At 43.0% G+C, this 25,683-nt stretch overlaps 1 protein-coding gene across 1 annotated transcript in view; it reads right to left on the bottom strand.

Annotated features, from left to right (window-relative positions):
• Positions 1-25,551, bottom strand: part of prmt9 (protein arginine methyltransferase 9) — a 50,262-nt gene extending 24,711 nt beyond the window's left edge. Inside the window, exons 1-5 of the mRNA XM_033017822.1 lie at positions 25,126-25,551; positions 16,176-16,324; positions 14,851-15,087; positions 7,729-7,896; positions 6,550-6,652 (exon numbers count right to left, since the gene is read on the bottom strand). Of these exons, the coding sequence (XP_032873713.1) occupies positions 6,550-6,652; positions 7,729-7,896; positions 14,851-15,087; positions 16,176-16,324; positions 25,126-25,308 (840 nt within the window). The 5' untranslated portion in view covers positions 25,309-25,551. The remainder of the gene's footprint in view (positions 1-6,549; positions 6,653-7,728; positions 7,897-14,850; positions 15,088-16,175; positions 16,325-25,125) is intronic.
• Positions 25,552-25,683: the final 132 nt, after the last annotated feature.

Here is a 25,683-nt window from a genome sequence, read left to right as displayed (position 1 = left end):
AATAGTGGCCAGTTTGCTCCCCGGTGTATAGTACTTCCCTCATAGCCTTGGCTTCACTGGGTACAATTTCCATATCACTTTGATTGAATAAAGTGACTTTCTCTCTCTCTTTTTCTTTCACGAGTGTTGACGCCCTAGTATGATTGTTACAAAATGCTTCCAGCTGGGCTGGGTGAGGTCCCATGTGCAACCCTACAGTTTTATTTTATTGGATGATTCTGGGTGCAAGTCATTTGTTTTTAATATAAATGTAGCCAATTTCATAATTTCTTGCAAGGAATCCAATTGGCTAATCGTGCTATACATCTCCAAAAAAGTGTGAAAGCCAATTTCTTGACACTGGTATATATACACACACACACAGTGCCATTATTAAAAAATCATACAAAAACAAATGATCTTTCATAAACCTTGGTTTATTTCTGGTCAGTCAACTGCCTGACATTGCAGTTCAAGAATCTTCATGCCAAACTTGTATTGTAAAATTTGTATGTCTGATACAAATTGTAAATTGTAGACCAGTGAACCTCACATCAGTGTGAGGGAAGATATAGGAGAAAATTCTTTGAAATAGGACTTACCCCCATTTGGAAAAGAATGGGTTAATTGGGGACAGCCAGCATGGCTTTGTGTACGGCAGGTCGTGTCTTGCTAACTTGATCACATTTTTTGAGAAAGTGGAGAAGGTGATTGATGAGCAGAGCTGTTAAGTTTTGTCAGAGCATTTCAGTATTCTAGTTCCTGAAAATCAGTATTTTGCTGAGGAAATCAGTATTTGTACATGGTGCCATTTTGCTGAAAAAAAGTGTTAATACCCATGTAAGAGTACAAGAATGCATAACTTTTCTACCAATTGACGTGCCTTCTACGCACTTTACTTGAGAGTGCATTGCCACCTCTTTGTATACTGCTGTTGAACGGCTGCTTCCTGCTTTTAGCACCAGATGATGATGTTGAAGCCATTTTGGAAGCCTCTCTCTCCCTCCCTTTCTCTTCCTCCCTCTCTCCTTCCTTTTTATTCTCCCTCCCTCCCTCTCTTCCTCCCCTAACAGTCTGTGACCCATAGCGCTGTGGCCATAGCACTATGTGTAAAGCCCATTGCGCCATGTGTAAAGGCAATAGCACTCCAGCTGGTAGCGCTATTTTTAGAACCATAGCACTGTTGTTCAAATTCCCATGCGATAAACTGACAATGCTGTTTAAACCTGGAGCGGGACAGGCAGATCAAAGCTTCCAAATCTTGAAATATAAAATACTAATAGATTTAATCTGCTATAATTTTTAGAGTTACAGTATGACTTTTTATATCCTTGCATTTTTTTTAAGCAACAAGATGAAACAGGAAGTCAGGCTGATTTTTTTAAATCCGTATTTTACAAAGGTTAGATTAGATTAGATATAATTTATTGCCACAGCCAGGCTGGTGGAAATTTGGGTTGTCTGCAGCGATACAATAATAAAGAACACACAACCACAATAAAACTAACACAAACATCCACCACAGCATTCATCACTGTGGTGGAAGACACAAAATTTGGCCAGTCCTCCTCCATTTCCCCCCCGTGGTCAGGACCAGAGTCCAGAGTCAGTCCAGGATCGGCTCTTCCTCACCGGAGACCGCGGCTTTAAGTTGTTGTAGGCCGCAGGCCGGCGGTCAAGATTTAAAGTCCCCGCCGCAGCCAGAAGCACCGTAGACTGCAGGGCCGGCGGTCGAAGCTCCCCTCCAGGGGTGATGGTAAGTCCATGCCGGACCCGCGGTAGAAGTCGGCCGCGGCCCGGCAGTGATGGCTTCTTCTTCCCCCGGGTCCCCAACGAGAGATCCCGGGCTGTAGACGCCGCACCAGCTGGAGCTCTGCAGACCGCGGCTTCAGGCTGCGACTTCAGGCTGCCGGCTGCCCCGGGTCAGCGAAACGGAGCGCTCCCCTCCAGCGAGCCCCAGCGAGGGCTCACCCGCTCCACGCCGAGAGTCCACGCTGCGCCCGCCGCTGAAGCCCCGGGCGCGTCTCCGGGAAAGGCCGCGTCGATCCTTGATGTTAGGCCACGGGGGAGGCGACCTGGAAAAACTCGCCTCTCCGTGGAGGAGGCGACCGAAGCGGTTTCCCCCTCACCCCCCCACATAAAACACACAAAGAAACATTAAATACAGACTTTAAAACATACTAAAAAAATAAAAAAAGGTTGAAAAACTGACGAGCTGCATGACATGGCTGCTGCCAGAGCAGCGCCCCCTACAGCATATCCGAACATCCGTATTCTGATCGCATTTCCGTACAAAATACGGAAAATCCGTACTACTTGGCAGCTCTGGATGAGGGTAGGGCAGGGATGTTGCTTAAATGGATTTTAGTAAGGCATTTGAACAAGTCCCCCATGGAAGGCTTCGCATGGGTTTCCTCTGGGTGCTCCAGTTTCCTCCCAAATCCCCAAAATGTGCAGGTTTGCAGATTAATTAGCTGCTGCAGGTTTGCAGATTAATTAGCTGCTGTAGGTCCCCCCCTTGTTTGTAGGGTATAAATGAGAAAGTGGGATTACATAGAACTAGTGTGAATGGGTGATCGATTGTCAGCATGGACTCGGTGGGACGTCGAGCCTGTTTCCATGCTGTAAATCTAAAACTAATCTTTCAGCTATATGGCCAGTAAACCTTATACATTCTCTAGTTCAGCACCTTTGAGCCCAGGCTGGTGTCAGACCATAGAAAATGCCAGATCACAGAAATTCTCCTGATCATCTTCCACTGAACAGAACTGATGGGACAGTTGTGGGAAATGAAAGGAGGAGCGTTCAAGAACTGCCTGCAAATGAAGATTCGATAAGATGAAAATGCTGTCAGCTGAGATCGCAAAAGTTGTACTGATAATTTAATTACCTAAAGATCAATAGCCATTCTACTTAATTTTAGATCTTGGTCAGAATTAGTTAATTAGTACAGAGCTGCACTACAGATTCTAAACATGTTGGAACGGAAATTTACAACTTTTATATATATCATATTCACCTATATTGTCGAACCCATGCACCAGCAGTTATAGAGTATCTTGTTGCCAGCAGAAAGTGAACACATCAGCAAACTGACTACTGATTACCACGCTAGCCACATACCCACCAACTAACCATTTCTAACTTATTTCTGACAGATTCAACCCTTTCCTCCAGTGCCATCTGATGGATTTGCACATTTCCTCTAATGTCACATGGATTTCCTTTGACTGCTCGGATTCACTCTCATTACCCAAGGGGATGTAGGATGGCAGACTGAGTGGGCACTGTAAAGACGAGTGGTAAAATCTGGAAGGAGTTGATGGGAATGGTACTGGATGATCGATGGTCAACAAATACTCAGTGGGCTCAAAGATCTGTTTCCATGCTGCAGGACTCCTGCCAGATTTCCGGAATCTCCCCATCTTTGGATTAGTGAGCAGCCGCTGTCATTTAGTGATCCACATCTATCAAGGCCTTTCGACATAAATATATGGCTGAATGGCAGAAGACAATGAGTGAGCTGAGTGAGCCTCCAGAATTTATCTGGATCTCTTGGTCAATCTGAGACTCTGGGGGGTAGAGAAATCAGCAAATTTGGTGACATTTTTTCAGCCAAAACGTCGGTGGCAGTTTGTTCAAACAAGTAAATATAGTGAGAGGCTAATTCCACTTTTTTTAAAACGTAACACTTTTCAGACTTGTGCTTCCTCCCAAAAGGTTGATGCAGAAACCCGGTGACATTTATCAGCTGTATCCTTCTTCACACCGTATGATCTGAATCCAAGGCCCAAAGGACACACCGGAAGATTTGCAGGCAATCCCCAGTGAAATGAAGGAGGTAACGTCACTAATGCATGCAAGGAACAATCGTGTAAACTTAAAATACTTGCTAAGCAATAATGTGCACTACAGGATTGGCCTGTTGTACGTGGTTAAAGTATTTGGATGCTGGGTTGTGGCGGGGGGGGGGGGGTGTTATAGGAAGTTTCCTTGTGGTAAAGTACACTCCCAAGACAACATGTCTGGTGATCAGAACTAATGCAACCCTTTCACATTTGGTTTATTAATTTGGTTCTTGAACTGGGCAGGTCCAACACGACAGTGACATAATTAAAAAGAAAACACTTGTTTTGATGCCAAGTACTAAAGTCCTCTGGATGTGCTAACACACTCAGCAATTAGGTACTTTCTTGTAGCAAATGACACACAGGAAACAATTTGTAAGATCAAAGTCTGACAAATTACAACACAAAACACGTCTGTTGGTCAAAAGCTAGGTCAAACTTTATTTTAAGGAGCAGCTTAAGAGGGAAGAGAGATAAAGAATGTTAATCTTTGGAGTCTGGTTCGATGAAGGCATGAGCAAAGATGATGGCATAAAGGGCCAGGTGCAAAGGCCTAAGAAACATAATTGGAGACTCCACATGCTGGCTGATTATACAATTAAATAATATCTCTGATGTGGTGTAGGATCAGGGAAGCGTTTCTCCTCAATGGAGTCCAGTGATTTAGTGTAGTGACATATTGTGTCACTTACAGTGTTTTGGCATCAGCATTTGTGGAAGTCAGTGGCACAGTGGAAATCCAACAGCCGTTTCTATAGGAACAGTTGACCGCAGCCAGGATGATTCACCCGAGCTTTCAAGACTCCATCATCAAAAGGTGCAAACTAGTTAACGGTGTAATCCAGTTCATACACAATCTGTGATTCCTGGTTTTTTCATACACAAGAGGAATTTAGCAGAGACAACTTTTGTACCGAGATACTATGAAAAACTGTGCGCACTACAGTAAAATCATATTATACACATGTATAATCCAGCTAAATACAATTACAACAGATAGTGCAATGAGAAAAACACCACAGTGCTGAATATAGCATTACAGCATTATACCTCTACAGTTACAGAAAGAAAGTACAAGGTCCAACGGGGATCTCTGGCGTCGCAACGGGAACCCGTCAGCTACGTATGCGCAGTTGGGGGCTAGGACCCAAAGGGTCCCACTTGGTCTAGTATACATATTACCAAAACTTCCATCTTGTTTGGCTGCGAGTGTGATCCTGAAATTATGCCAAAATGGTACACGATAGCGCTACACCATTGTCCTGTGGTGTGTTGTATCGTTTACTTCAGATTGATGGTATATTTTACAAGTTACACACATTTTAACCACTCTTCCATCTGCACTGGCCATTAGCAGTGTATGACATCACAGTGGGATCTCGTTTACATAAACTGCCCGACAGCATTGTTCCACCCCACAATTACATCATAATGGAATCTCATTTGCATTAAAAAACTGTTTTAAAAAACGCAGCATCTTCCACCTCACAATAACATCAAGGGGGGTAGGGAGGGGAGAGGGGTTATGGAGGGAGGGGACCAGCCCACCCGTGTGACAGGCCCACTTGGTCTCGAGGTGAGGGAGGGCATGGGGGAGGGGAGGAAGAGAGAGGAAAGAGGGAGGGTGAAGAGGAGGGGGAGGAAGTGCTGTGGATGAGGGGGATTGGAGGTGGATGGGAGTAGGAAAAGGGATGATGAGAAATGTCTTTAGTCCAGATGGCGGTGAATCTGTGGAATTCTTTGCCACAGAAGGAGGTAGAGGCCAAGTGAGTGGATATTTTTAAGGCCGAAATAGATAGATTTTTGATTCGTATTGGTATCAGGGGTTATGGGGAGAAGGCAGGAGAATGGGGTTAGGAGGGAGAGATAGATCAGCCATGATTGAATGACGGAGTAGACTTGGCCTAATTCTACTCCTATCACATAATCTTATGAGCCTCTCTACAGATTCTTCATGCACAGCCCGAGCCTCAACACCACTGCACATTGCCATCCGAGAGACTGTGATGGGATAACACCATCATCCATCTCCTGCAGGAATGTGCGTTTGCCAAGAGAGTGTGGAAACAATTGCAGTGGTCTTTTTCAAGATCAACCTGAACAGCAGTATAACAAGGAATCTGTGTTACAGGGACGCATCCCGACAAACATCAATTGTGGCTGGAGGAAGATCAACCCGATAAAAGACAGCATGGTCTTCCGAAATTTGCTGGTCTTCCACAGTGCAAAGTGACGTCCATAATCAAAAGCTGCAAACCAACGCATTACAAGGTATAGGATTATGTGTGGTGGGATGCTTAGTGTAGCTGTTGCAAAGGTTCAGTGGGGGAAAACCACAATTTAGATTCATCCCACCATGTGTGAAAGTCGCTGGGCCCTGTGTGAAAGTCTCTCTAATATTTCACAACTGGAATAATTGATAAAGATAAAATTGAAGCCATGAAAACATAATGTAAATATTGTAAACAAATGTATTATTATACTAAGGACAGTGAATGACAAAGGAATGTACCCTATTGTACTATCATGAATATTAGAAACCTTTATTTAAAGTTATCAGTAAAGCTTGAGACACTACATAGTTCGCTACCATTAATTACATTGTATTTAAAATATAAATTCTTAACTGAAAAGAATAAATGAATAAGAGACTGAGCATCATATTGGAATTCTATCTCTAATGCTCAAATATTGAATGGTCACAATTGTGTAAAACACATACCTTTGGTGGCAGAAGAAGATATTTCCATGCATGTATCAAACTCTCCACAATTCCTTCACCAAACAGTCCAGCATCAACAGTCTCTGTGACAACAAGCGACACCCTGAGGACAACATTGGTAACTTTGAACTTATTCAGCAAATTAAAAGGGACCAATAATAGAATGATATAAGATCACATTTCACTGCAGTTGAAGATTGCACTAAAAGTAATGAAAGTATAAAATTAGCCTGCAGGCCTGTATGCGATTAACAGTCTCTACACAGTTAACTGTGTCTGAAGATGGGTCTCGACCAAAAACGTCACCCATTCCTTCTCTCCAGAGATGCTGCTTGTTCCAGGGGCTAAACGTGAGCCACAACAGCAGCCATGGCACCGGAATGTGCGGCGAGTGAAGAAGGGCGCTGCATCGGAGTAGCGTCGGAAGCTGGCCCAGGGATGGGTCAGCAGGTCATTCCATTCACATTCAGTTTACATTTATATTTTGATTTATTTAGATTTCTGGCACTCCATGGTGCTTTAGAGACATGGGAGGGGTGTCATTAGCAGCCAGGGGTGTATTGTCATTTCATTATGACTTGACCTCTGAAAAATCGATAATCCAGAAAGGCTCTGGAACCAAGGGCACCGGAAAATCAGTGTTCAACCTGTATTGGAGTCATTCTGTTTGGCAGTTTGATCAATTCGAAGTGTATGGATGTAGTTAGTAGGGACACAAAACATATGAATCAAGAATTACATATAATAAGGGGAAAATACCTTCCTTTTGGTATTCTATCTCCTATAAATTAAATGGAATATAACGTCCCATTAGGCAACTGACGCGAAACATAAAACATTCCAAAAAAATGACCTTTTCACATTCCATCTCGAACACAGGTCAGAGAAACTCTTAATCCTATATATTACTCCTGTTCCTAGACCTAATTTAAGACAAATAATTGTCTAAGCTTCTTTATTATTAATCTACCTCTATTATAAGTACTATATACAATGAAAAGCATTTTGTAAACTATAAAATAAATGAAGAAATGCCAAGTGCACACTGAAAATTGACAACATAATTTGTAATCAAAGGACCAAAGTCTTAATAATTCTTTGAACAAAGTTGCAGGACTTCACTAAAGAAATGCCTGACATTTTCAACAAAATATTTTGTTAGATTGTAACCAAACACACCTGCTGGAGAGGTCTTTGGGAATTTCCACGTCCAGTGATTTCATGTGCAGAATCTTGATCTCACCGGCCATTTGATTCGAAGCGACCACTTCACAGGCAAGTTCATACATAGTCTTGGACAGTTCACAAGCATACACTTGACAAGCTCCAGCCCTTTTTGAAAACAGACTGAATTATGGAGAAGATAAACAAGAGTGAAAACGATAGAAGAAAAGGTATGGCTGAAAAACTTTATTTAATTGTCTTTAAGTTATCATCTGATTAAATTGGCAATTGATAAATATTCTACAACACCAGCCTTGTAACCGGCAATCAGAATTTATTTGGGGATGCAGATTGCATTTTTGGCTTTTAGTATAACGCCCTCTATCAATCTGTTTTTTTTTAATATCTTTATTAATTTATAAACAATTAATGAATATTTAGATCTTCAATCAGATCTTTACAAAATTCTTCTGCATTGCCAATTTTGAACCAGGTGTCAGTCAAATGTCTGTGCTGGTATTAAACTTAAATCTGCAAGTACTTTCCCTCAAAAACACAATTCAGACTGGAAAATAGCCCTGACGTCCAACATACAAAAGCTAAGTTAATTGGGGACTGTTAATGGATTCACATTAGTATTCATTGTGTTAAATTTATTTCTCAGATGATGCAGATGATCCTAGGACTAAGAAAAGGACATCAGATTTCCAAATATTTACTTGGATGAAATATCCGTTCAAGGATGAAGTCATGATAGCGAATGCTGCTTAAGGATACAATGGGACATAGATTAGCTGGAAAATTGAGCAGAGTGATGACAGATGGGATTGCATCCAAGCAAGTGTGAGGTAATGCACTTGGGAAGGTCAAATTCTGGCAAGGCATATAGAATACATGGCACAGGCCCAAGGAGCATTTTTATAAAGGGAGATGGGGTGCAAGTTCAAAGCTCCTCAAAAGTGGGGCATCAACACAGGTGGATAGGGAGATGAAATGGGCATTTGTTATGCTTGCCTTCATATACCAAGGCAGAGAGTATAAAAGTTGGAATGCCATATTGCAGCTGTACAAGACATTGATAAGACTACTCTTTTAGAGTATTTTGTATGGTACTGGTCGCCAAACCTCAGGAAGAGTTTGGTAACTATCGAGAAAGTGTAGAAGAGATTCACCAAGATGTTGAAACAAAGAACTGCAGATGCTGGTTTACAAAAAAAGACACAAAGTACTGGAGTAATTTAGCATCCCTAGAAACCATGGATAGGTGACATTTTGGGTCAGGACCATTCTTCAGACTGATTGTGGGGGAGGAAGAGTGAAAGCTGGAAGAGGGGAGGGGCAGGATAAAGTGAGATGTAAAGAGATGTTTTATCATTTCTGGACTTTGTCCAACCATCTGCCTATCAAACCTTGTCTGTGTTCACCTATTAGCTGCAATGCTTTGTCCTGACCCTCCTCACTTCCAGTTTTCTTACCCCCCATCCTCACACTATAATCAGCCTGAATAAGGGTCCCGATCTGAAACATCACCTATCCATGTTCTCTAGAGATGCTGTCTGACATGAGTTACTCTAATACTTTATCTCTTTTTTCACTGAGATGTTGCCTGAAATATCGGGTTGTTGTTAAAAGGAGAGATTGAATAAGCTGGGTTTATTCTTGCTAGAACAGAGGAGGCTGAGGAGCACAGGTAAGATAGATAATCAGAGTCTTTTCCCCAGACCAAGGGAGTCCTGAAGTAGAGAGTACAGGTTTAGGGTGCGAAGGGGGAAATTGATAGATCTGATAGGCACCTGGTGAATGTTTGAAACAAGCTACCAAAGGAGATAGTGGAAGCGGGCACAATTACTATGTTTAGAAGTAATTTGGACAGGCACTTGGATAGCCACAATTGAGTAAATAGAAAATGAAACAGTCAAGAGCTATCACACCCAGCTGGATAGTGTTTAAACAAGAACAAAAATCATGGAAACACGATGTTGCCAGTCCCCAGGTTACAAAAGTGAACCCTACCCGAGAACAATTTGTGATCCAAATTTTTTGTAAGTCAGAAATGAATAAAAACAGCATGATGGAAATCATAGAAACAGCTATACCAGAAGAGCGAGCAGTGCAGAAAGATCAAGTAAGTTTGCTCAGCACTCCCTGCTCCAATTGTTGGGGCTCGAGAATGCAGGGAAAGAACATGTGGGATGCCATGTTCCCACCCGGCTGAGGCCACCTGCATCCCCATGAATTCCACAGGTCGTAGAATCATACAGCATGGAAGCAGGCCCTTCGGCCCAACCTTCCCACACCAGCCAACATGCCCCATCTATACTAGTCCCGTCTGCCTGTGTTTGGCCTATATCCCTCTAAATCTATCCTATCCATTTACCTGTCCAAGTATTTCTTAAACATTGTGATAGTACCTGCCTCAACTATCTCCTCTGGCAATTCGTTCCATGTACCGACCAGCCTTTGTGTAAAGTTGTGTAAAAGTTGCCTCTCATTTTCCTATTAAATCTTCTTCCCCCCCTCCCCACCTTAAACCTATGTTAAACACCACGCTACAATCCTCTTGGACTCCAAGGAATAGTCCTGGTCTGCTTAACCTCTCGCAATCGCTCAGGCCCTCGAGCCCTGGCAACATCCTTGTATATCTTCTCTGTGCCCTTTTCAGTTTACCAATATCTTTCCTAATAGGGTGACCAAAACTCAACACAATACTCAAAATGTGGCCTCACTAATGTCTTGTACAACTGTAACATGATCTCCAAACTTCTATACTCAATACTCTGACTGATGAAAGCCCATGTGCAAGACATTTTCTTGACCTACCTACAACGTATCTACCTGCCACTTTCAAGGAACTATATGCACACCTAGATCCCTCTACTCTACAACACTCCCCACTGTGGAAAAACCTGCACCATGCCAAATAAAGATCACCCGTAACCTTGCAGCAGGAAGCAAATCTACCCCTACTCAGATCTCCAAACAAGCTGCAGTGGCTCAAACCACTGATTTCTGCCAAACATTTCACCTCCACCTGGTCAGCATTCAGCTACATAATCAAGCTGCAACCACACTAGCTAACTCCAAATAACTTGATTCGCCTCACAGCCTCACCCATGAAGCTCTACTCTAAAATTAGAGAAACATAACTGGTTTCAAAAAATTGTTTAAAAAGTCATCAGAAATTTTTGATTTACCTGAAAAGTCAAGGCTTTTGTAACCTAACAACTGCCTCTCAGAATTGAATTGCTAGAATTTTTCACTTAGACTCCTCCTCCAAAGACCAACTATTAATTTTGTGTCTTGATTGATCTCAAATTATTTATTTGCTATTTCCAGTACCTCATCCTTTCTGGGGCAGTACATGTAGGATCCACCAAACATTTCTAATCAGCGTAAGGAATGTGGTGCCCAACACAAAATGGAACACAAAGGCACACAATAATGCTGGAGAAACTCAGCGGGTGCAGCAGCATCTATGGAGCGAAGGAAATAGGCAACGTTTCGGGCCGAAACCCTTCTTCAGTCTGAAGAAGGGTTTTAGCCCGAAACGTTGCCTATTTCCTCCCTCCTACAGCAGCTTTTGTTGCTTTGCCTGGTCTCATGTTCTCTTCTTTCATTCTTCCTACAGACCTTGGAAGAGCTCCAGCAAAATTGTCATGAACAAGTCTTCTTTTTCTCTCTTGGGGACTTCCATACACAACTGACTGTTTTTGAAATTGTATTTTTTATTACTTGTAGTGATAGATATCACCAAAAATCGCATTGCAGAATACTATTGCATGCAATGAAAGACAAAACTGAATTTTCCTGGTTATGACTGGAGCTGAGACATTTTAACCAACACACATGCTCACTGGGAACTCAATTGAGAGGTCATAAATTACCTGGGGCACTTACAACTGGGATGTTCTGAAATCAGACCCGATTTTTTTTTTTTAATGTGAATTACTCTATTTGTTGTTATAAAAACAAAGCTCTGAATTTTAATCTGCCGGAATCCAATTGCACAGATATACATAATTTAAAAAACAAAACATTTTATAATAGTATTAGTTTAGAGTAGTAGCGAATACATGATTAGCCCAATCATATGATGAAAAACACATCTGGTGGTTAATGGCTTTAATTTGACAGCTTCTTGTCTGCTCACAAGAAAGAAAAAAAAATTATAAAAATAAACTATTCATAAAAGCATGAGCTTTCCTTAAACCCCCCCCCCCCCTTCTTTTCCTGAGTACATAGTCCACTTTGAATTTATTAACAATGCTAAACAATCAGTTCGGAAAAGGTTGTATAATTAAATTTGGGTGGAGACTTCTTGACCAAGAATCTATGAAAGAAATTTGCACTTTGCTTAACACGGTATTATTTTGGGATCTGTTACTGAATTTCTTAAAAGATTAATAGCATATTTTGAGGGGGCTCTGGTTTCATTATATTACACTACAGGACCTAACAAGAAGCAAATCTGTAAATGGATGGCACCATATGCATTTGAAATATTATATTGACGAACATACGTTCCCAAAATTACCTAGGTAATAAACATTCTACACAACTACACCCGTGCAAGTACTGTACTTCCAAGAACCCAGAGATTCAATATCAGTTCGAGTCTACATTCAATACTTTTAAAACATTCATAACTCTACAAGTCACATCCAGCATTAATTATTAAAACATGAAATTATTAAATACTCCTCCCCATCCACAACCAACATTACTTGTTTTGTTATTTTGTCATTCTCTGACCGTAATAAAAACACTGTCGTCTTTGGGCGTTTCCAAATCAAGCTACAGAAAAGCCTGAACTTTGAAAATTTCCATTTGTCTGTTACATGGTATGCATCTTTCTCTCCATGTCTACATCCACCTACCATCCATGTTTTGGTACCGCCAGCCTAAAAGTGTGCTTTCTGAACATAGTCAATCAAACATACAAGATAACTGAGGAGTTAGAAAGCATTATGTATGCTCTGAGAAACTAAATTAAATCAAATATCTCAACAGAACACGAACAAGCTTGCAGCACTAAAGGGTAGGATAGGTCATATATTTTGGGAACTACTTGAGCATCTTATCATACATACTACGATATATGTTTGTGCAGCTCTCCTTCCTGGATACACTGTTTAAACATAATTTCTGCAAGACAAAATGGGAGAACCCTTCCTGTCTCACAGTTTCCCTTAGTTAGTTCATGGAAATTACTGAAACCAGCATCTGATTCATTTCCCAGAACAACACCATAGTCAAGTTCCTTTCAATCTATCGAGGGACTAAGTGTAATTGTCTAAATTGGAAGGGGGGGGGGGGGGGGGGGGGTAGAAGAGAAGGAAAGCATTTTCTTTTCTCCGTTCCTATTTTTTTTTCCTTAACTCTCCTCACATTTGCAGTTTTCAAATAGCCTGTGCACTTACAAAATCCTCAAACAATTGTTCCATCAACAGCTTTCAAACATCGTTCCTGTCTTGGCAAAAGGCTCCAGAATTTCTTTCTACATGATCCCGTGAAACTCTAGAAAAGGGTGCATACCAAATTATCAACATAATAATTATTTTAATGGTTAGAGATAGAAGGGGGGTGGGGGGGGGAGTGAATATGATGATACTGCCGAATCTAGGAAAAATATAAAATAACTTGGTTATCTGAAATTGTTAAATTAAATATTGCGTTGTGAACACTGCAATATGTCCAGTGAAAAACGGAGAAGCTGTTCTTTGAACATACATTGGGCGTTGTTGGATTAATACAGGCCAAAAATTGAAGCGCTGAATGATAATAGACAAAAAAAAATGAAGTGATAGGCATCCAGAAGGTCAGGCTATCCATTGCAGACTGAATAAAAGGTGTTCAAGCAAAAGAAACCCAATCCAAATTTGGTTTCTCCGTTCCAGAGAGTACTTGAAAGATAAAAGGGAATCTCTGGTTCACCTGAAAGGATTGTTTGGGTCCCTGGATGGTGGGAAGGAAGGAGGAAAAAGTCATGGATACATGGGCAAGCATCACAAGGGAAGTGGTTGATGAAGATGCAAAGTGGACCGGGAGTTAGATGGAATGGTCCCTTCAGCATGTTGAAAGTTGATGGTGACCTCTATTTTTGTTTAGTTTAGTTTAGAGATACAGCACCGAAACAGACTCTTCGCCCCACCGAGTCCACGTCGACCAGCGATCCCCGAACACTATTACAATTATACCAAGCCAATTAACCTACCAACCTGTACATCTTTGGAGTGTTGGAGGAAACCGGCGAAAACCTACGCAGGTCACGAGGAGAATGTACAAACTCCATACAGACAAGCACCCATAGTCAGGATCTAAGCTGTGTCTCTGGTGGTGTAAGGTAGCAACTCTACCACTGTGCCACCATGCCAGTCTTGCCAATGTAAACAGAAGTCCCCATGTTCATTAGTGCCTGCTGCTCTGAACACAATCTGCTGTGCTGATTACCCTTCCTACATTTATTTTGCCCACAGTTCTCTTGCCTTTACCCCTTGCTTTCATCCTGTCGTGACATCTTTCATTTGCGTTATTCTCAAGTAGAATTCTCTGTTCTATACAGTTTTTATCACATTCAGAGATACAACGAAAACACATTTGCAAATGTATTTGAAATGGCTCTCCGAAGGTGGCATCAGTGGAAGTAAAGTACAGAGGAAACAGCAAGGAGAATGAGCTCCTGGTAATGGCAACATTGAGATTAGCATCCAGGAAGTGGCGAGAACAGGATTTTAGATCCAATGAAACCTTGTAAATATGCCAATGCCTATACCTTCCAAACATTCGGACATTCAGACATTAATCTGCAGCTACCAGCATATTCTTTTAATAATTATAAATTTTCAAGAACATAATTATGTATCATTTCCAAACTTAACAGTAAAAAATATATTATTTATATAACTTAATCTTTAATATTGTTCATCTAAAATAATTAGCCCGCATTGAAAAAATATGCACAGCAATAAAACCACAGATATTGTCATAAACAATTTTGAGATATGATTTTAAACAAATCATTTTTGCACTTGACTCCTTTAAATTCTATCTTCATAAAACATACATAAACACACATATATACAATGATACACTCTACATTTATTTATTTCTCTTTCCAGGAAAAACAATTAAACAGACCTGAGAATGCCAGTTCCTGTTCCGATATCCAGCACAGACATACAGCCAGATTGCACAGCTTTCTGAATTGCTCTCTGATAGGCAATATTCCTCTTTTTATCATTCAGCATTAAAAAATGCCACCGCTCCACCAACCAGTTGGCAACACGATAAAAATTCTCCCTTGCATCTGCACAGTCGGGATTGAGCTTGATGGCTTTGTGGAAATAGCCGGCAGCTTCATCTCGGAACCCCATGCTAATCATTTTGCAGAAAAGAGAGTTCAAATTTAAAGTTGTATTTTTGACACAATAGGTCAAGTATAAATTACTTCCCCTCCCCCCCCCCCCTCCCCCATAAGAACATTATACAAGAATTTTTTAATGCAACAGTAACAAAGCTGTAGCTTGATTAAACTGATCAGCTATCGGTATAATCAGCAGTAGAATGGCCATTTCAGTTTTATTGTTGGTTACTGGAAGTGATATATTTATAGATGCAGATAATATGCACACTGGTTGTTGCACTTAGATTAGATTAGATTAGATATAATTTATTGCCACACAGCCAGGCTGGTGGAAATTTGGGTTGCCTTAGTAACAAGTTCAAAGAGTTATTTTTCACCTAAAACTTGTTTGCTCATAATTGGTTTTAAATAAATTGGCTATACAGCAATACTTGGTTAAGAAGGTCACCAGGACCAAGGGTTTTTACTGGGACATGACTGCAGATGCAGGAATCCTAAACAAAAACAAATTGCTGGAGGAACATCTATCAGGACAGAGGGGTATTTGCTGCTTTGGGTCAAGACGATCCATTTCCCAACTTTTATTAGGAGAGCCATCAACATTTAAAAATTATTTTAAAAATCTGATAATCTGTTCACTTTACTTTTGGCAGAATTTTACCATAAAGGTTTGGAATTAATAGTTTGAGTAAATAGCTTGAGATCAAGTCTGATGATGCACCCTTTAATTTTAATGTACTTCTAGTAAGTGGATAGCACCAACAAAGCCAGAGTTTAATGTCCATATCTAATTGCCCTTATAAAAGGTGATAGCGAACTATGATTGTGAATCATTGCATTCAAAATGATGAGACTGCTTCCAGGATTCCGTGCTAAGTTATTGGTGTTGATTTATTTTGTCACATGTACTAAGATACAGTAGATTGTAAGGATTGGATTAAGGCACATGGCAATAACACATAGTGGAACAAAGTTCACAAATTAAATATTATACTTGTCTAGGACTTGAAGGGGCGAGGAACAGTAAGAGATATTAAGGCGGCAACTTACAACAATGTAATATTACAATCAAATTTTACTGAAGAATAGTTGCACAAACCTAAATAAATGTTCCCCCATACTGTTCCATATGACGTCATTATTGGGGTAGAGCTCCAACGCCTGTTCATAACAGTCAAATATATCCTGAATTCGACTTAAGGAATTAAGTTCTTCTGCCCATTTAAAAAGAGTATTTTGGAATGATTCCTGTAATTTCAGAGACAAAGGTAACTCAGTCTAATGCATCAAGATAAAAAAAGATAAATAATCTCATTCTGAGGAGTACTAGCACATCTTAAAATTGCGGTAGGTGATATAAACATTCTTCTTGACTTTTGGTCAACAACTTTACTTCATTGTCAAACCAAGGGTTGCCAATGCTTAAAAACAGAAAATTATGGACATAGTCAGAAGGTCTCTTAACCAACATTGGACCCCTGGAAGGTACACAAAAAAGCTGGAGAAACTCAGCGGGTGCAGCAGCATCTATGGAGCGAAGGAAATAGGCAACGTTTCGGCCCGAAACGTTGCCTATTTCCTTCGCTCCATAGATGCTGCTGCACCCGCTGAGTTTCTCCAGCTTTTTTGTGTACCTTCGATTTTCCAGCATCTGCAGTTCCTTCTTAAACAATTGGACACCTGGAGTTGCAATTGGAAGCCCGATTTCTGCATGTGTTTCTGCGAATGCAAACACTCTGCAGGAAATAAGGATGGCACAAACTGACTCTATGAGGAACCTTTTTACAACATTCTTTTCGGGCCAACAGCAGGAGTCCTGCCAACCAACACCACCAAATATGGCTTCACTCTTCCCTGTCAATGATCAGCAATGCCTCTCTTAGACCCGGACCACTACATTCCCCAGCATTCGTGTTACTGGAACCCATTCTCTCAGGTATCAAATATCCATGTGCCTGGCTTTGTCACGCTTCCCCTGAACTCACTCGATCTCTGTACCTTCCCTTTAATAGGAAGGGTGCTGTCTCAGTATTTTAGAGTCAGAGAATAAATTGCAAATAATTTTAAACAATCACACCTTGAAAGCCGACAGCCAAACCTTTACAAACACTCACCAGCAAACTAAATTGCACAACGCTGTTTTTTTAAAGACTGATAAGAATTTACATAAATATTTGAAAAGGTTAATAAAGTAAGCATTGGTCTTATAAAAAGCAAACAAACATAGGAATTAATAATGAAAGATGGCAGATGAATTAAGCAGGTATTTTTCCATCACTCTTCACAACAGAAAAATCCAAGTAATGCCCCAGAAATAGCTCTAAATTAGGAATTGGAAGGGATGGAGACGCTCAGGAAAATTATAGTCACCACAGAGGTAGTATTAAGTGAATTTCTGGAGCTGCAGGCTATCAAGCCTCCGGGTGCTAATGGACTGCATCCTAGGGTCTTAGAAAAAGTGGGTAGTGGGAAGTAGACACAGGAACTGCAAATGCTAGTTTACAACAAAAAAAGGCACAAAGTACTAGAGTAATTCAGCAGGTCAGGCAACATCTCTGGAGAACATTGAGATGTGCCATTTTGTGTCAGGACCCTTGAAGGGCAGGACAAAGCCTGGCGAGTGATAAGTGGATATAGGTGACATGAGTTTTTATCAGTAGATGGTTGGACAAAGGGCAGAGATAAGACCAAAAATATGACTGGATAGAAAAGGTGGGAATTGTGAAGCCAGAGGAAGGAATATAGGTGGCAGAGGAGGGTGAAGAAGTGAAATGGGTGCGTGTCCAGTTGGGGCACAGAGAGGAGGTGGAGGCGGGGGGCTCTGTTGTTTGTAGATTAGCTACCCAAAATTGGATAATTCAGTGCTCATACCCACCCCATCGGAATATGAGTGGTTTTCCTCCAGTTTACATGTGACTTAACTCTGACAATCGCGGAGACCCAGAACAGAAAGATCAGTATGGGAATGGGAGGGAGAGTTAAAATAGTTAGCAACTGGGAGATCCAGCAGGCCCTGGTGGACCAAGCACCAGTGTGGGGTGAAATGGTCAACAAGTCTACGCTTGGTCTCACCAAAGTTAACAAGGCCACATCGGGAACACCAAATGCAATAAATGAGGTGAGTGATGGTCACATGAATCTGTGTCTCATCTGGAAGGATTGCTGGGATCCTTGGATGGATGTGAGGGGGGAGGTATAGGGACAAGTGATACATTTCTGCCAGTTACAAGTGAAACTACACGAGTAGTGGGTGGTTTGACGGCAAAGGAAAGAATAAACCAAGGAGTTGCACAGGGAGCAGTCTCTGCGGAAGGCAGAATGGGGTGGAGATGGGAAGATGGGATAATACTGAAGGTGGCGGAAATGCCGGAGAATGTGTTGGATGCGGAGGCTGGTTGGGTGAAATGTAAAGGACAGGGAAGCTCTATTCTTGCTCCGTCTGGGGGGCGCGGAAGTGAGAGCAGAACCATGGGACACAGAGGGTATGCGGGAGCGGGATCCATCTATGACAGCAGGGGGGGGGAACCTCATTTATTCCTTGAGATAGTTGTTTTTACTCTTCCAAATAAAAGAAAAGTTTAACTAAAAGCCCCAACAACTTTACCTCCTTACATCATTCTGAATAAATCTGAAATGTGGCATAAAAATTGATTTTGAAACAACCACATGTTCCCTGACAAACAACCTTAAAATAAGGAAATCCATAAACACCTAGCACGATATACTGAAGTTTGAAGTGACTAGGAAGGACAATGGTGTAGCAACTCGAGTACACCGACATTAGTTCACCGTAAAAAAAATAGCAGCAGACTGAATGACTGATGTTGTTAATACCAGCTGAGAGAGGGTAGTGAAGGCTTGTTCATTACAGTTGATCTAAACAGAATTACAGCACAATGACAAAAAACATTTTGTTCAGGGGCCTACGATGGCAAACTTCAGTTAGACCTTTGGGCACATGTCAATGAGTCTTCCCTACTTTTGAATTGAGGCTCAAATCTTTGGTTCAAATCTGTGGTTCAAATCTTTCATGCATTGGAGTTTCTATTCCATAAAGAGTTAGAAATAAAGAGCACGCAGATCTAAACAGGGAAAATGAGTGAGCGAAATAAGAGCATGAAAACAGATGTTCTCAAAGTAAAATAAATGGAAAACCAAACTTAAATGCAGCTTGATAAATGGAGAAAGCATAACATTTGATGGAATATAAATAGATAAGGCACTTAAAGATTGAGTTAAGGCTTTTAAAAGGAGGCAATTAAAGGTTGATTCAAAGTAGAAACGTTGCCTGTCTTTAACAATGGAATGAATAGAATGATACAGATGCTTTGGCCAGTTTGCTAATATCTCAAAGGACTCCTTTTCCTCTTCTGAGGCACTCCCTCAGGATCAAGGATGACTTACTTTTGTGGAATCCAAAGAGGCTGATAAAGCTGATGTGAGAACGGATGTCTCTACAGCATATGGACAGATCTGGTGCCCTATTAGTCTTAACCCAATTACAGACTTTGGTTAGAGAAGGCAGTCTGACTATTCAGAACTGACTCATTGAGCCCAAGGCAGCGACCTGGCTGGCAATAGTGCATGTGTATTGTTGGGACCTAGAAGCAGCTGCTCTATACATTAACAGGCCAGATGGAACTTAGGGTCGCTCTAATGATCCCCCCAGCTTTGAGATTTCTCTAATGGTAGGTAATAACCCTGTCCCACGGTGCGAGTTCATTCCAAGAGCTCTCCCGAGTTTAAAAAAAATCAAACTCGTGGTAAGCACGGAGAAAGAACGTAGCGGGTACGTCGGAGCTCGGGGACGTCTCTTAGCGCTAACGGCAGGTAAGACTTAGCGCTAACGGCAGGTACTCGGGAAGACTCGCTAATGGCAGGTAAGCACGGGAAGACTCATGAAGATTTTTCAACATGATGAAAAATGTCCACGAGAGCCCCGAGTACCGACGAGTGGCCATTACCGTAAATCTCCGAGTTCGAATCAGGGCAAACTCGGGAGAACTCTTGGAATGAACTCGTACCGTGGGACAGGGGTTTAACAAGCCCAATTGTGATCACTGCCACTCAGTTTGTTTCGTTGGAGAGACCTTTGGTCTGTGGAAAGTTGTGCAAAGAAAAGGAAACAACTTCTATTACATCTTGTCAACACCTACCCAAACTAAAGCCCAGCGTCATTGTGCTGGCCAGGAAGCAGCATGGAGCTCTACATCTCAGCAGTGCACAACCACACCAGTTGCCCAGGCTTGTGCAACACCTAACTGCACAGGCAGTCTCTCCATATTAAACTGGCGCTGATGTATTGATGCGGGAACACTAGCAGAGGGCAGGAATCCTGATCCCCAGCACAGCAGGGCATAGAAACAGGAAGAGCATGAGTACAAACCATGTTCACAACCAAGCTGCAACATCAGTTTATTTGTACACTTGCTGCCAGGAATGCATTCTGATCACGAACCAAGTTACCTGTGGGCATTACATCTCCAATTCAAATAAGAGGGAAATAAACTAACATATTATCCTAACATGGACATTAATTCCAGAAAACAAAAACTAAACTTGGAAAAGATATGGGATAGTCAGCATGGGTTTGTTAAAGATAAATTATGTGTGAATAACTTGGTTTGTATTCTTTGAGGGTGAAACAATAGATTAGATGGTACAGTTTTTAAAATGTTTATGCATCTCCAAAAGTTTGTTAGTTAATTAAAATATTGGCAAACAAAATGAGAATGACTAAATAAAATAGTAAATGGTAAAGGCAATAGAGAGTATATTTTCCATACTTATGATCAGTGAGTGTTTCCCATTTTAATATAGGACTGCTGGACATAGGTAGACTGGTGACCCATATTAGACAAAGTTTATATTTTAAGACAAGTGTGACATTAATATTTTGATAAGAAGAACGAGACACAATACTAATCAATGACCCAACTATAAAGGGGGAACTGAAGCTCAAAAACATGGAGAAGTACATTCAAGCATTTCTAAAGATACCAGCAACAAGTTGAAAAATGTAAATGTTTAAAAAAAAAAACAAATGGTAGGTTTAGTATTCACAAACTCTAGTCATAAAGGTATAATCATCTTGAATACAATGTTAAAAAGGGCGGATGGAATCAGATTCAACAGTAGCTTCCATTAAGGCAGACGAGCAGAAGTTCCTGACATCCAGGCTGCCCTATCAAACCACCATACCTACAAACTGCCATATCAATGAACATTCTTCCAACTTAAGATCAGAAGTTGAAGAGAATCAAATCATCTATTCTGACCATTTATTGGATTGTGAACATCTAGACCCCATTAGCTTTAGCTGATGTTTCCAAATACACAGGACAAGATGTTAAAAAATCCAAAGTGCCAAATATCAACTTGCTCCCGGTGGTGATGGGAGCCTTATGCACTCACCTATGCTCTTCCGATGTTGAGAAAGGCTAGGTAGACACATCATTGGGGTTATCAAGTGTGCACCTACTTTCATCGACGTTTCGCTGATTGGACCCACAACATCTCCAGTAGGCTCAGCGGTGCATTCTGGCGTCGTAGAACCATCCCTCTCTGCATCTGTCTAGTCAGTTATTTGGGAGACCAAATGGGCTCTTTCCTCTTCAGCCAGAGCCACTGGCAACTCCGCTCTGCCACCCGTGATGTTTCTTTGATGGCCTGGCGTAGGGCTTGTCCGCTGATCCTCAGGTTCTTCATCAGTCTTACGGTTGATGTTGCCACGAATCTTTGACATCCAACTTCTACCGGGCAGATCTTAGCTCTTCAGCCCCGCTGTTCTGCCTCTGCTGCAAGCTCTGTACATCGCAGTTTCTTTCTTTCAAAGACTTCCTGCACAGCATCCTCCCAAGGGACTGTGAGCTCCACAAAATACACCATGCGCTGAGAGTTCGACCAGAGCACAAGATCAGGCCTCAAGTTGGTGATGGCTATCTCTGATGGAACTGTAAGCCATTGGTCCACATCCACCAGCATCTGCCAATCCAGGGCTGCCTCCAGCTGTCCAAACCTTGTCCTTGGTGGAATTTTCCATTGCCTATATTCCCCCTCCCGAACAAAGGCAATTGTCTTAACTGGGTTGGTTGTTCTGGGAGGCAGGGCATTGTTGGTTGTTCTCCTGCTTTCCAGAGTCGCTGCCAGGCATTTGAGCACTTGATTATGTCTCCAGGTGTACCGTCCTTGGGAGAGGCTTACTTTACACCCAGTGAGAATGTGCCTAAATGTGGCTGGTGTTGAACATAGGGGGCATGATGGATCTTCGCCAAGCCATTGGTTGAGATTTTTTGGGCTAGGAAGGTCATCGTAGGTTGCCCGAATTAGGAAACTTATCCTGCTCGCCTCCATCTCCCACATGTCCTTCCAGCTGATCTTCCTCTTTTCCACACTCTCCCATCTCATCCACTGGCCCTGTTTAGCTTGCGACACAGCCTTGGCACACCTACTCGACTCCTCCTGTCGGCGGACATCGGCCGCGACCAACTTCGGGCGCTCCAGTGATGATGCCTTGTTCCAGCAAGGTCGCTTTCCGCCAAGCCCCAAGCCACTTGTGTTGGATTTGCCCTATAATGTCGCCTTGGTGGAGAGCAGATTTTGCCTGCTGTGTCGCATTCTTAGCCGTCCACTTCTTTCCTGTTGCCAGGGTTGGAGCAGCAGCTCGGATGACAGTGTCCCTTGATTCTGCCAGGGTCATCTCTAGTCTGACTTTAGTGCACTTGAACTCCTCTGTGAGGCTAGAGAGAGGCATCTGGAGTACCCCGTGACCGTATAGGCCTACGCTGCTCAGGCACTGAGGAACACCTAACCACTTTTTCACGAAAGAGCTGATTGCTCTTTCCATCTTCTCGACTCTTGTCATACATGGTTAGTGGCCACATAAGCGAGGTAATAACCCAAACTGCAGGCACCAGATTTTCAGCTTTCCAGGCAGCATGGATCGGTCGATGTTCGCCAGACCTTTGATGACTTCTTGCCGAAACTCGTTAGCCTGATCAGTCCTTCAGTTTAGAGTTATACCATCTTCCCAGACTTTTGATTGGCTTCTCTGACACGGTTGGGATAGGTTCTTGATCAATGAAGAACCTTTGATCTGTCAGTTTGCCTTTGATTATAGAAATGCTTCTTGATTAGGATGGCTTGAATTTCATTCTGACCCTAGTGATGTTCTCTTGAAGCTTCCCTAAAAGGAGGTAGAGTTCGGGGATGGTAGCAACCAATCCCCGTCTACTGATACTCTCCTCCGCCTAGCGGAGCTGGTCCTTACCCTTAATAACTTTTCGTTTGACTCCTCCCATTTCCTCCAAATATAAGGCGTAGCTATGGGCACATGCATGGGCCCCAGCTATGCCTGCCTCATTGTAGGATACGTCGAACAATCCTTGTTCGAGACGTACAGTGGCCCTATCCCCAAGCTCTACATCTGCTACATCGATGACTGCATTGGTGCTACCTCCTGCACCCACACACAACTAACTGACTTCATCCATTTCACCACCAACTTCCATCCGGCACTCAAATACACCTGGACCATTTCCGACATCCACTATAAACCCACTGACTCCCATGGCTATCTGGACTACACTTCTTCCCACCCTGTAAGGACTCTATCCCCTACTCCCAATTCCTCCGTCTACGCTGCATCTGCACCCAGGATGAGGTTTTCCACACCAGGGCCTCGGAAATGTCCTCATTCTTCAGGGAATGGGGGTTCCCCTCCCCTACTATAGATGAGGCTCTCACCAGAGTCTCTTCTATACCCCGTGACTCTACTCTCACTACCCATCCCCCCACTCGTAACAAGGGCAGAGTCCCCCTTGTCCTCACCTTCCACCCTACCAGCCGTCACGTACAACAAATAACCCTCCGTCATTTTCGCCACCTCCAACATGACCCCACCACTTGATACATCTTCCCATCTCCTCCCCTGTCTGCTTTCCTCCGCTACCTCTGCAACTCCCTCATCAATTCGTCCCTTCCCACCCGAACCACCCCTTCTCCGGGCACTTTCCCTTGCAACCGTAAGAAATGCTACACTTGTCAATTTACCTCCCCCCTTGACTCCATTCAAGGACCCAAGCAGTCTTTCCAGCTGCGGCAGAGGTTCACCTGCACCTCCTCCAACCTCATCTATTGCATCCACTGCTCTAAATGTCAGCTGGTCTACATCGGTGAAACCAAGCGCAGACTTGGCGATCGCTTCGCCGAACACCTCCGCTCGGTTCGCAATAACCAACCTGATCTCCCGGTGGCTGAGCACTTCAACTCCCCCTCCCATTCCGTATCCGACCTTTCTGTCCTGGGCCTCCTCCATGGCCAGAGTGAGGACCACCGTAAATAGGAGGAGCTGCACCTCATATTCCGCTTGGGCAGTTTGCACCCCAAGCGATATGAACATTGACTTCTCCAATTTCAGGTAGTCCTTGCTTTCTCCTCCCCTTCCCAGCTCTCCCTCAGCCCACTGGCTCCACCTCTTCCTTTCTCCTCCCACCCTCCCATCCAAAGATACTAGAGGAGCTCCTCTAGTATCCAAAGATCTTATAGCAGAGCTCCGCTATAAGATCTTTGCTAGTATCTTTGCTCACATCAGTCTGAAGAAGGGTCTCAGCCCGAAACGTTGCCTATTTCCTTCGCTCCATAGATGCTGCCTCGCCCGCTGAGTTTCTCCAGCATTTTTGCCCACCCTAGGTTCTCTTACTCTGCCAAGTTTCAGGTGCTGTTTAATTTTCAGCGCCCAGGTGAGGATGCTGCGGCCTTGCATTGACTCCAACATTTTGTGTCCACTCTCCCCCCACAAACAAACTAATGTCCGAGGTTTGTTTGTTTGTTTGTGCACCCATCTGAGTTTCTCCAGCATTTTTGTGTACCTTCGATTTTCCAGCATCTGCACAGTTCCTTCTTGAACAAACTAATGTCCGAAGCGGCTTCGTGGCGACAACAAGAACCCCCGCACCCCCCCGGCCCCGCAGATGCTGCTGCCTGATCCGCTGGGTTACTGTCTCCATCACGTTGTGTTTATCCTCGCCTTCCCCCCCTCCACAACTCACCCTGATGATCTCCTTCAGCTCCGGCGCCAGGTTGAGCAGCAGCAGGTAGTGGGCGAAGGCCGTGCCGTGATCCCCGCTCTCCAGGTAATCCTGGGCGCTCTGTAACGAGCGGTAAACCAGCCGCACCCGCCCGCGGCTCCCGCTCCCGCTGCGGCCTCGACGGCCGGGCCTCTGGGCCGACATGAAGACGGACGGACAGAGGAGACACGGACAACAACAACAACAACTACAGCCACAGACGGCGGCTCCAGCAACGGAAGCGCTGCCTGCACAACGCGCCGCGGCAAACGTGGCTCTGCACAACAGTTCCCACCGCTCTTAACCAAAACACTCTTAACTAAAGTTACTTGAGGAGCTCCTCTAGTATATTTGCTCTTAACCTCCCCCCTCCCCCACTCTACCTCCTCCTCACCCCTCCACACACACACCCTTCCCCTATCTCCTCCCTCCTACCACCTCAATATCCCTATTCCCACCGCCAGTCGGCAAAACACTCAACCTTCCCCTCACTCCCCCTCTACCACCTCCTCCCCCTCCACACCCACACACCCTTACCCC

This window comes from Amblyraja radiata, chromosome 1 (assembly GCF_010909765.2).
Source record: "Amblyraja radiata isolate CabotCenter1 chromosome 1, sAmbRad1.1.pri, whole genome shotgun sequence".
Lineage (NCBI taxonomy): Eukaryota > Metazoa > Chordata > Chondrichthyes > Rajiformes > Rajidae > Amblyraja > Amblyraja radiata.
The sequence above is the reverse complement of the archived record's forward strand: the minus strand, read 5'-3'. Positions and strand labels throughout refer to the sequence as shown.